Source organism: Chionomys nivalis, chromosome 3, assembly GCF_950005125.1.
Source record: "Chionomys nivalis chromosome 3, mChiNiv1.1, whole genome shotgun sequence".
Classification (NCBI taxonomy): Eukaryota; Metazoa; Chordata; class Mammalia; order Rodentia; family Cricetidae; genus Chionomys; species Chionomys nivalis.
The window spans coordinates 113036395-113048871 of NC_080088.1; the positions used below are offsets into that span (position 1 = coordinate 113036395).

The 12477-nt window shown below is 44.1% G+C and overlaps 1 protein-coding gene across 9 annotated transcripts in view; it reads right to left on the minus strand.

The window, feature by feature from the left end:
- Hectd4 (HECT domain E3 ubiquitin protein ligase 4) overlaps window positions 1-12273 on the minus strand; it is a 183850-nt gene extending 171577 nt beyond the window's left edge. For all 9 annotated transcript variants that reach the window (XM_057763496.1, XM_057763491.1, XM_057763497.1 and 6 more), the window contains exon 1: window positions 11885-12273. In XM_057763496.1, coding sequence (XP_057619479.1) covers window positions 11885-12067 — 183 coding nt within the window. In that variant the 5' untranslated portion in view covers window positions 12068-12273. The remainder of the gene's footprint in view (window positions 1-11884) is intronic.
- Between the last annotated feature and the right edge of the window lie 204 nt (window positions 12274-12477).

The window sequence follows — 12477 nt, forward strand, 5'->3', positions numbered from 1 at the left end:
TGCTCTTAACCACTGAGCCATTTCTCCACCCCCAGATCTCTAAATTTTAAGCTAAGCTTGGTCTATATAATAAGTTCCAGGTCAGCCAGGGCTACACAGTAAAACCCATGACTTAAAAACAAACAAACAAAATTTTAAATACAGAATTACTGGTAGTATGTAATCATTGTTTTCTATACATAAAAATGAGCTGAAGAAGAAAATAATAGTAAAAATAAACCTAATTTTTCTCTAATTGGTATTATTCCAGGCTACTTATTGTCTCTCTCATACACCCCATATTTTCTGCTTCTACAGTATCTCCATATTAATTCTTTAAGGCCAAAAGGTACACAGCACAAATACAACACACTTAATATCAGCTTCCTTAACACTCCAAAGTATGCAGACTAACACTTACATTAACATTTTACAAGAAAACTTTAGCCGGGCGGTGATGGCGCACGCCTTTAATCCCAGCACTTGGGAGGCAGAGGCAGGCGGATCTCTGTGAGTTCGAGACCAGCCTGGTCTACAAGAGCTAGTTCCAGGACAGGCTCCAAAACCACAGAGAAACCCTGTCTCGAAAAAAAACAAACAAACAAAAAAGAGAAAACTTTACATTTTTTTTTAAGTTTTTGAGACTGTGTAGCCCTGGCTGTCCTGGAACCAGCTCTGTAGACCAGGCTGGCCTCAAACTCACAGAGATCTGCCTGCCTCTACCTCCCAAGTGCTGGGATTAGAGGCATGTGCCCTCATTGCCCAGTTTAAAAACAATTATTAGATTATTTATTGGGAATGGGGGTGCGGTATGCACTTGCTACAGTGTGCCTGTTAAGATAAGAGCACCATTAGAGAGAGTCCTTTCTCTCTTTCCACCATGTGGGTCCTAGAAATCTAACTCAGATCATCAGGCTGGGCATCAAGCGCAGTCCATAAAATGGAACTTTTTAATGGAATCTAGTTCAGCTAAACAACTTCAACATCCCTAGTCCATCACAAACTACAAAATCTTCCTTCTTTCTTGCTTACATATGAGCGTAGATTTATTATTTAGATTACTGGCCAAAATAAATATATGCCAGGAGGTGAATAAGACCAAACACAAGCAAGGTACTCTGAAGCAAAGTGATGAAAGCAGAAGGCACCCACAGATAGCCATGGTTTCCTGGGGTTGACAGGCACTGCACACATTTCCAGGTACCAGTTCCACGTACTGGACCCATCTATAGAATGAGAGTCAGTAGCTTGAGTATATGAGAAATTTAAGCAAAACCACTGAGTTCTAAAATAGTCAGGACAGTGTGCAGGAAGAGAGGTCCTAGCAAACTGGTGTATGAATATAAACTGGTATAGACACTTAGGAAATTGATTTGGCAGTATCCATTAAAATGAACAACAAGCACCTTGATGTGATGTCTCAAATCTACCCTAGAAAAATACTCACACATTCAGATATGCAGAAAGAGGCACCAAAGGACTGGTTTTGATAGTGAGAAACAACCAAAATACCCACTGTGTTGAGCTGGTAAACAGTACCTTCTGAGATGTCCCAGTCCCAATTTCTAGAGGTATGGACATGGCAAAGGAGACTCTGCACATGAAATTATGCGAAGAATGTGAGATGGCAAGCTTTTGATCATCTAGGGATCAAAAATGTCAGTTATGTGCCAGGCATGGTGGCACATGCCTTCAATCACAGCAGTGGGGAAGCAGAGGCAGGCCGATTTCTGTGAGTTCAAGACTAGTCTGGTCTACAAAGCGAGTTCTACCGACAGTCAGGGCTACACAGTGAAACCCTGTCTCAAAAAACAACAACCACACAAAAAAAAAAAAGTAGCAGTTAGGCAATTCTTGCAGCCTCCTCCTCTCCTTTTGAAATAATTGCATTTGTCCATAGTTGGTCACATGCTGTTTTTTACATTTGTCAGGGACTCCTGACTAAACATCTTGTAAAGCAGACTACACTCCTTTACACTGCTGTAAAGGAAGATGGGAGCAGGAAAGGGAAGAGAAAGCAGGATGATTTGGGGAACTGAGAGTCTTTGCATAACTGACACACAGGCACCTATGGCTTTGAAAAGAACAGGTACAGGACACCCACCCAGAAGCCAAAAGGGACAGTCAATATGGAAGCCAAGAATACAGATAATAAACAGTGTTGATTTACTTAGAAAGACTTGGACCACACAATAGGAGAAATAGTGAAGTGAAGATCAGTTATAATCTCATGCACATCACCATACTGCAAATAAGTTGTGAGGCAAAAAAACTGAGGATCAAAAAAAAAAAAAAAAACCTATCTCTCTGAGGCTGGAGAGATGGCTCAGTGGTCAAAAGCACTGACTGTTCTTCCAGAGGTTCAATTCCCAGCACCCACATGGCAGCTCACAAGTGTCTGGAACTCCAAGATCTGACACCCTCACACAGACATACACACAGGCAAAACACTAATGCACATAAAATAAAAATAAATTTTAAAAAACTATCTCTGGCCGGGCGGTGGTGGCGCACGCCTTTAATCCCAGCACTCGGGAGGCAGAGGCAGGTGGATCTCTGAGTTCGAGACCAGTCTGGTCTACAGAGCTAGTTCCAGGACAGGCTCCAAAGCCACAGAGAAACCCTGTCTCGAAAAACCAAAAAAAAAAAAAAAAAAAAAAAACTATCTCTGCTTCTAGAAAAAGAAATCTGTAGACAAGATGGTTTGACTTTCTGTGACCACCTAATTGATATTCATAAAAAAAACTTTCCAGAAACAGCAACATAGCCTCTTACCAAAATATAATAATCATAATCCTGCCTCAGCTTCCCAAGTACTAGGATTGTAAGTGTGCACTGTCATGCCCAGCTTGTCTTGCTATGTGGCCCATACAGGCCTCTGACTCATAGCAATTCTCTTGTCTCAGTCTCCTGGGTACAGGGTTGTGGTCATGTACCACCACACCTAACCAATATTCAATTCTTTAAATTCATTTTTTATTTTTGGAGAGACTCTCATGTAGCCCAGGCTAGCTTTAAGCTTGATGTGCAGCCAAGATCTTAAACTTCTGATCCTTCTGTCCCTACATCCTGAATGCTAGCATTAAAGAAGAGTGCCACTATGCTAGTTTATGCAGCACTAGGAATAACACCAGGGATCTGTGCATGTGAGGCAAGCACTCTACCAACTTAGCTATATTCCTAGCCCCTACATTTCTAAGACAATGACTATCTAATGTGTTAAGAATATGAACCCCTGCCGGGCGGTGGTGGCGCACGCCTTTAATCCCAGCACTTGGGAGGCAGAGGCAGGTGGATCTCTGTGAGTTCGAGACCAGCCTGGTCTACAAGAGCTAGTTCCAGGACAGGCTCCAAAACCACAGAGAAACCCTGTCTCGAAAAAAGCAAAAAAAAAAAAAAAAAAAAAAAGAATATGAACCCCTAGCCGGGTGTTGGTGGGAGGCAGAGGCAGGTGGATCTCTGTGAGTTCAAGGCCAGCCTGGTCTACAAGAGCTAGTTCCAGGAAAGGCTCCAAAAGCTTCAGAGAAACCCTGTCTTGAAAAATAAAAAACATAAAAAAAAAATTTAAAAAAAGAACATGAACCCCAGGCTGGAACCAGACAGATTCCAGCCTCTACTTTGTCACTACGATCTCTGTCAGATTACTTAATTTTTTGCCTACATCACAGTTTCTGCAACTAACCTCAGAAGGCTTTTGTGGGGATTAAATGGGACAAAAGTCATGAAGCATTTCACAAAAGCCTGACATGAAGTACAATGTGCTCTTGCCATAGTGGTGGTAGAAGTGTTGACAATGCTGACAAAGATGTTATACCAAGGGGATTATGGTAGTGCACACCTGTAATCCCAATGCCAGAACTCTAGAGAGGCAGAAAGATCAGTTCAAGGTCATCCTTACCTCCTATCAAGTTCAAGGCCAGCTGGGACTAACTACACAAGACCCCATCTCAAAACAAGGTGTGACTTTCAATCCTTAACCATACTGCCCCTGACAATCCTCATACCTTCGTCCCTACTTCATATGCTGGCTTGCTCAGTCTTTCATCCAAGCTCACAGAACACTAGTGACTTGCATCAGTGCTTGATGGCTGTATGCCAAGAAAAAACTAAAGGTAAACAAGGACAGTTTTTTCATTCATTATCTCCCCATTCTAAAATCTGGAATTCTAGCTCAGCTCTGAACTTTTCCACAGCAATCACAGAACAGACTAAATGAAGCCCGAACCTTGTCCGGAAGGTTCTATGTGCATGTCACGACATACAAAGCCTTGGCTGCTTCAGCTAAGCAGCTCCAAACCCAAATGTTCTTCTCTTAAACTGTAAAACAAACAACACACAAAACCCTGCTGCCTTTCACTTCCCAAACAGTACCCAGAACACACTCTGGGCATGCGGAGATTGTGTTTGCTTACTGAAATGTAACTGGCATACAATAAACTGCACATATTTAAACTGTAGGATCTGAGTTGTTTTGACACATATACATATGAACATGAAACGATACCACAACCAAAACACCCATCACTTCAGAAGTCTCCTCGTGCTCCTCTACCATTTTCTCTATCCTCCCCAGCCCTCCTCTTTCTCTCCAGGCAGTCATCACAGACTACTTTGTATTTTCTAGAATCTCATATAAATGCAATCTTAAAGGGTACGCTGTGTCTGGCTTCTAGCACCCAGCATAAACCCATACTTTAACAACAGAGCATGACTTTTTATTGCTCTTATTCCATCGTATGGATATTCCACACTTGTTTATTTGCTGACCTTTTGGACATTTGGAGTGTTTCCAGCTTGACATAGTCACAAAATTTACATATAATTTCATGCTTAAATCTTTGTATGGGAAGCCTTTAATCCCAGCACTTGGGAGGTAGAGGCAGGTGGATCTCTGTGAGTTTGAGGCCAACCTGGTCTACAGAGCAAGTTCCAAGACAGGCTCCAAAAGCTACAGAGAAACCCTGTCTCAAAAAAAAAAAATTAGAAAAGCTTTGTATGGGGGCTGGAGAGATGGCTCAGTGGTAAGAGTTCTTGTTCTTTCAAATGACCTGGGTTTTCAGTTCCTAACACCCACATGGTGACTTACAATCATCTGTAACCCCAGTCCTAGGAAATCTGATGCCTTCTCCTGAGTTCCCCAGGCACTGCACACACAGGCAAAACTCATGCACATAAAATAAAGAAATCTCGGGGCTGGAGAGATGGCTCAGTGGTTAAGAGCACTGACTGCTTTTCCAGAGGACCTGGGTTCAATTCCAGGACTGTCTCCAAAGCTACAGAGAAACCCTGTCTTGAAAAACTAAAGCGGGGAAGGAATAAGTCTTTGCGAGGAAAGTGTGTTAATGACTGAGGGAGGAGAGGAAGTCCTCACAATCATGAACAACGAGAAGCAGGACTCAAGAAGGATCTTAGGAGAGAGTGCTTACATTCTACGAGCAGTTACAGAAAACAGATTTGATCCCCAGGGACATACAAAAATAAAGAAAAGAAAAACAAGAACCATTCATTTTGAAAATGTTTGAATTTTAAAAAAAGGAAATAGCCGGGCGGCGGTGGCGCACGCCTTTAATCCCAGCACTCGGGAGGCAGAGGCAGGCGGATCTCTGTGAGTTCGAGACCAGCCTGGTCTACAAGAGCTAGTTCCAGGACAGGCTCCAAAACCAGAGAGAAACCCTGTCTCGAAAAACCAAAAAAAATAAAAAAATAAAAAATAAAAAAAAAAATAAAAAAAAAAATAAAAAAAGGAAATATTTGAATTTAAAAGAAGTCTATACCTAAACCAGTAAAATGGCTCTCTGGGTCAGGGTATTTGCTACCAAGTCTGACAACTTGAGTTCAATCCCCAGGACCAACCAGTCAGAAGACAGCTGATTCCCAAAAGTTGTCATCTGACGTCCACACAAACACCCTGGTATTCCAAGACCACAAAAACACACACACACAATCAATCAATCAATGCAATAAAATTATCAAATAAACTATAGGGTAAAAAATATTTTGGACACATTAAGAAAATAGCTTCTCTATCAGTGTATAGGTGAGTGTGTACGCATGTGCGTGTGTGTGAGTGTGTGTATGTGTGAGTGCGTGTGTGTGTGAGAATGAGAGAGAGAGAGAGAGAGAGAGAGAGAGAGAGACACTTGTCTCCAGGTGGAGTTTGTAAAATAAATACAAAATAGTAAATAGCAGCAAGCTTTTGAAACTTCAACCAATTGATTACCTTTATTTAAAACATTAATGTTCAGCTGGGCTGTGATGGCACACTCCTTTAATCCCAGCGCTTGGGAGGAAGAGGTAGGTGGATCTCTGTAAGTTCAAGACCACCCTGAACTACAAATCGAGTTCCAGAACAGCTAGGACTGTTACACAGAGAAACCCTGTCTCAGAAAAAAAAAAAAAAAAAAAAAAAAAAGCAAAACAACAACAAAAAAACCCCCTAATGTTCAATGAAATGAAATTTAAAGTTCAATGTATTTGAGTTGTGTATATATGTGTGGTAGGCAGCACTAAACCTGGGGCTTTGTGCTTGCCAGGTAAATGATTCTCCCACTGAGCTTATCACTTCTGAGCTGCATCCTTTTTTCTTCAAGTTTATATTTATTTCAATGCTTAAATAATAATTTTCTAGCACGGAAAGGGAAGGGAGAGGAGTGAAGAAGGGGAGAGTACGAGGAGTGAATACGGAAAAAGCATTGAACATTTGAAAGCGATCTTTGCGAAGCTCACCACTATAAACATGCACACTAATCCCCTGTATAGCACAGGCTGGCCTCAATTTCTCTATCCTCCTGCTTCAGCTTCCCAAATGCTGGGGTTACAATGTGTACCACAAAGATAGAAGGCAGTTATTTCAAAGGACAAGAAAAAGGGGAGGGGGAGACAAGCAAAATATATGTATGAAATATCACAATGACATCTATTATCATGCTTCCTAATTTTAAAATTAACATAAAAAGAATAAGCCTCACTCTGCATTCTTAATTCACTGTGAAGCTCAAAGCCCTTACTGCCAAGGCCCCACCTGATCAGCATTCCTGACTCCTATCACTCCTTTCCCCCTCTGCTTTCTGAATAAGGGCTCAGAGCTCCGAACAAACTAAGGACAATTTCCTCTCAGACACTTGGCTCCAGATGTCCTCTCTGTATAGGACGCTCTTTGCTCCACAGTCATGTCACACTCTCACTTCTTTCAAGACTCTGCTCAAAAGCCAGCTTGCACTTTCATCTGCCTGCACTCTCCTTTCCAGTCCACTGGATATGAAGTAAGATCCCATCTCTTTACCTGGTTCATCTTCTCCACAACACTTATACTTATCATCACATACATGTGCACTAGCGCGAGCACTCACACACACACACACAGAGGCATATACAGAAGCACATACATGCACACACACAAGTTGTTCCTCCACATTAGTGGGCTCCATATCTTCACATGCAATCAACTGTGGATTGAAAATATTCAGGAAAGGGGGCTGGAGAGATGGCTCAGCAGTTAAGAGCACTGGCTGTTCTTCTAGAAGACCCAGGTTCAAATCCCAGCACCCACATGGCAGCTCACAACTGTCTGTAACTCCAGTTCCAGGAGATTTGATATCTTCATACCAATGCATATAAAATAAAGTTAAATAGGGCTGGAGAGATGGCTCAGAGGTTAAGAGCATTGACTGCTCTTCCAGAGGTCCTGAGTTCAATTCCCAGCAACCATATGGTGGCTCACAACCACCGGTAACAAGATCTGGTGTCAACTTCTGTCTGCAGAGACACATGCAGGCAGACCATTGTATAAATAATAAATAAATTAAAAAAAAAATAAAGTTAAATAAATTATAAAATTTTTTTTAAAAAAAGAAAATATTCAGGAAAATGTTGGGCCAGTGATGCATGCCTTTAAAACGTACACTGGGCAGGCAGAAGGAGTTCAAGGCCAGCCTGGTCTACAGCCTGGCCTACATACTGAGACCCTGTCTCAAAAGAAGAGGAGAAATTTCCAAAAAGTAAACCTCACTGGGCAATGGTGGCATTCACCTTTAACCACAGTACTTGGGAGGCAGAGGCAGGGTAGATCTCTGTGAGTTCAAAGCCAGCCTGGTCTACAGAGTGAGAGTTCTAGGACAGGCACTAAAACTATACGGAGAAACCCTATCTAAAAAAACAAACAAAAAAAAAAAAAAAAAAAAAAGGTAAACCTCAGATTTGCTTTGTAGCAAGTACCAAACAGAATCATCCACACAAACACATGAAGTGATGGGGAAGCATCCCCTTTGTCATTGTTAGAACATGTCATCCATGCCCTGGCTGTGTGCAATGTGACCAGGCATACAACACATATACAAAAGTATGTCTAATCATTATCTCCTAAGCAATATAATGACCACTTGCCTACCTTGTACTACTACACATAGAGATGACTTATATGTAGCTGTAAAAGTCTATGTGCTAAGCTAAGAGCCTCAGCATTGGTGGGTTTGGGTATCCGACAGTTCCTGGGTCCTATTCAAGGACATTGTGGGGCTATGATGCAGGATACTTATTGCTGTAGTTTACATCTTCAAGCTGAAATATAAGTTTTTTAGAGAAGGAAGCTTTCATTTCATCCACTGCCATGCCCTCAACACCCAAAACAGTAGACCTCAATTACTGCTAAATTCACAAGATAGTACTTGCACTAATTAGTTGAAAACACTATTATGTGGTGGGCTCTTTTTTTGTTGTTGTTATTTTTCCTTCAAAAACAAATCTATAATTTACTAGGAAGAAAATTTACTGCAGATGCTCTGCTCAGGTCGATTTTGATCTCCTTAGATTTTTATTTTTTAAATGACATGTAACCTCGAACAGCACTGAGAGTAAAAGAACACTAGAACCCAGAAGCAGAAGGCCCAGGTCATCTTACTGACATAGCTAGACATGCTATACCCATCACAGCAGAATCCTTCCTGATCAATTTCTAAAATGAAGGAATCACTCATATCTCCAAGGGGCATCATCTCCAAAGTCCCTTCTGTGGTCTAAAATTCTATGACTCTACAGTCTTATCTATTATGGTTGTCCTTCATAAATTATTCAACTGAGTTCCAGTCTTTTTTTTTTTTGTGTGTGTGTGTGTGTGTGGTTTTTCGAGACAGGGTTTATCTATAGTTTTGGAGCCTGTCCCGGAACTAGCTCTTGTAGACCAGGCTGACCTCGAACTCACAGTGATCCACCTGCCTCTGTCTCCCAAGTGCTAGGATTAAAGGCGTGTGCCATCACTGCCTGGCTCTGAGTTCCAGTCTTATTTATAATTCAAAATCATTAGTGGAAGAAGTCTATAATTATAAAACCCTGTGGCCGGGTGGTGGTGGCACACGCCTTTAATCCCAGCACTTGGGAGGCAGAGGCAGGCGGATCTCTGTGAGTTCGAGACCAGCCTGGTCTACAAGAGCTAGTTCCAGGACAGGCTCCAAAACCACAGAGAAACCCTGTCTCGAAAAACCAAAAAAAAAAAAAAAAAAAATTATAAAACCCTATGAATAATCCCAGCACTGGGAAGGCAGAGGCAGATGGATCTCTGTGAGTCAAGGCCAGCCTGGTCTATAGAGGAAGCTCCAGGACAACCAGAGATACACAGAGAAACCTTGTCTCAAAAAAACAAAATTATACAGATCACTGCTATTCCCTCAGAGTCGACTAGAGAGAACTGGGAGACACTATTTCATAGGTTGTTAACATCCCAAAAGATACCTTTTCAACTATGCTAAACTTTAATCATCCTGAAACATGAAAAAGAAACAGTTGCTGGACAGGAAACAAAGTGGGGTTAGGAAAGCAACTCTGGATGAAGAGCTTGCTCTGCAAAATGAGGGTCTGAGTTTAGGGCTGGAGAGACTGCTTGGTGGTTAACAAGATCTGAGTTTAGATCCCCAGCATTCCTATAAATCAATCCCTAAGTATTAAAAAATATCTAAGGCTATGTGCGGTGTGTACACCTTCAATCTCAGGACTTGGGAAGCAGAGACAGGCAGATCTCTGTATGTTCTATAACAGCCTGGTCTACACAGGGTTCTGGGACAGACAGAATTATGAAGTGACACCCTGTCTCAAAAATAAAAATGGAGATCTTGAGCAAACTGCACACTTGCTCTGCTCTTTACTTGCTATACCCACACAATAGATACAACAGTTGCAATGAGTAACAAGACTTAGCTCCTAGAGTCCTTTGAGAATCTAACAGGACAGCACCCAACACGAGGGATACAATTAAGGAATATTATTAAATAGTTAGGTGTGTGAATAGCAGACTACTTGCTTCTCCAGATACTGCAGTATGGAAAGGAATGAAAACAGAACAGTTCTCCATTACTGCCAAATCCAGTGTGTATCACTCATTCACATATTCCTTTAGGAGAAGAATTAATCTAGTTGGTCAGTCTTTCTTTTAAAATGAATCTGGAAATAGCTGGCAAATTCACTCAGGGCACATACAGTGAATAACTCAGTTGTTAAAATAATTCTATTTCTTCTAATCAAAAAACTCAATTGCATATACATCAGTCTGGGCTCGAGAGAATTTGGGTTAGCCTCCAAAAAACAAAGAGCACCTTCCACCTTTACACAGCAGTGCCCACTAAATAAAGGGTCCACCATCATACCATCAGAGCCCTGGGGTTTTCAGGCAGTTAAATCAGAAACCCCTTGCTTTTTATAGAATAGGCACAAATAAAACACAATTGTATTAAGATTTCACGTTAGGAATTCTCTACCAACTTATATATCGCCCATGTTATCGTGGCTATACTGTAAAATATGTCAATTAAGAGTCATAAACGGTTCCAGGACAGGCTCCAAAACCACAGAGAAACCCTGTCTCGAAAAACCAAAAACAAAAAAAAAAAAAAACAAAAAACAAACAAACAAAAAAAAAAGAGTCATAAACGGAAATTTTGAAGCAACCTCAAAAGCAGACACACAAACACAGCGGACCGCATTCGGATCTCAAGCACGTCCCAGAGTGGTGTCGCTGACTGTGATCGGATCTCTGCCGTTTCCAAAAACACGCAGTAATGAGATTTTAATCCATTTCTATAAATGTCGGTGGTACTGAATGCCAAAGCGCATGGAAAACCGCAAAACACAAAAGATTCCGCATACAGGTTCTCCTGTCTGCTGCGTACCCCAGGGAACCCTCCATGCGACAATACGAATTTCACCACACTCTATGCTTCCTGCACACCAAAATGTCACCCCACAAAGTGGAGGGGAAGCAGGGTCAACAGCCAGCTGACCTGAATAAAAACACGACGGCCAACATTCCCACCTCTAGGCAAATACGAAACCGAGCTTACTCGGTGGAAAGTTCCCATATGCACATTTGGGTTTTTGGGGGGTGGATGGGGGCGGGGGACCATCACAACTAGCTGATGCACCTGCCACCGCTCCTGAGACTGGGCTTCTTAGCGACCCCGCTACGCGCGCGCGCGCGCGCACACACACACACGCACACACACATCCGCCCTTGACCCTTCCCAGGCCGCGGTGCAGCATCCCTTTCTCGCTGTCCACACAGCCGGCTTCCCTGACAAAGGCCCGGGTGTCAATCCCAGGCACCGCACAGACAGGTTGCAGGATTGCTTACGGTGAAGGAAGCCCGGCAGCTGTCACCTGGTCTCCCCAACACACACGAGTGCACTTGCGCGCCCACGAAATCAACACAGGGCTGGGGCTAAAAAGAAGCAGAGCGTGTGCAACCGTTCAAAATACAAAAGGTCTCCGGAGCGCAGGCACCTGGGCGCGGCCGCCCAGGGACTCCCGGCGCGTGGGGGAGGGGAGCGGCGGGGCGGCGGCTGCCCGGGCTCCAGGCCGCGGCCCGAAGATGCTCTCAAGAGTCGCACACACACCTGCCGCGGCCTGCGGGGGCCTCGCTCACCTCCAGGTCGGTGTCGGCGGCCTCCGGGGCGCCGAGGATCTCGCTGGGCAGCTCGGCCAGGTCGGTGACCCGGATAAGCCCGTCGTGCAGAAAGATGGTCTCCTCCTTCACCGACAGCCACTGTGCCGAGTCCGCCGCCGCTGCGGCCGCTGCCGCCGCAGCCGCGGCTGCCGATGAACCCATGGCTAAGGGAAGGCGCTGTAGGGACGCCGCCGCCTCAGCAGCCCATGGCTGCCCGCCGCGCCCGCCTTGCCCACGCGGCACCGCCCTAGGCGTTCCGCGCAGCCATCCCTTCCACACGCCAAGCCCGGCCCGGGAGACCCCGGCCCCGCCGCCGCCCTGACTGGCAGGATCCGCCTCTGCCGCTCCGCAGCCAACTGTCAGTAAGACGCCATCTTGGGGGCGGGGTTCCCGTCATGCCCCGCGGGGCGGACAATACAGGCCCCGCCCTCCCTCCGATCTGGTCCCGCCTACCTCCCTGCCTGGCTCTAAACCCACCTGCAGAGTCATAAACGTGACCTCTTAGGCTCCCCTTCTACCCATGCCATCTGCGGAGGTCTGTGGACTCGGGCGAAGACGACCCGGGTCCTCTT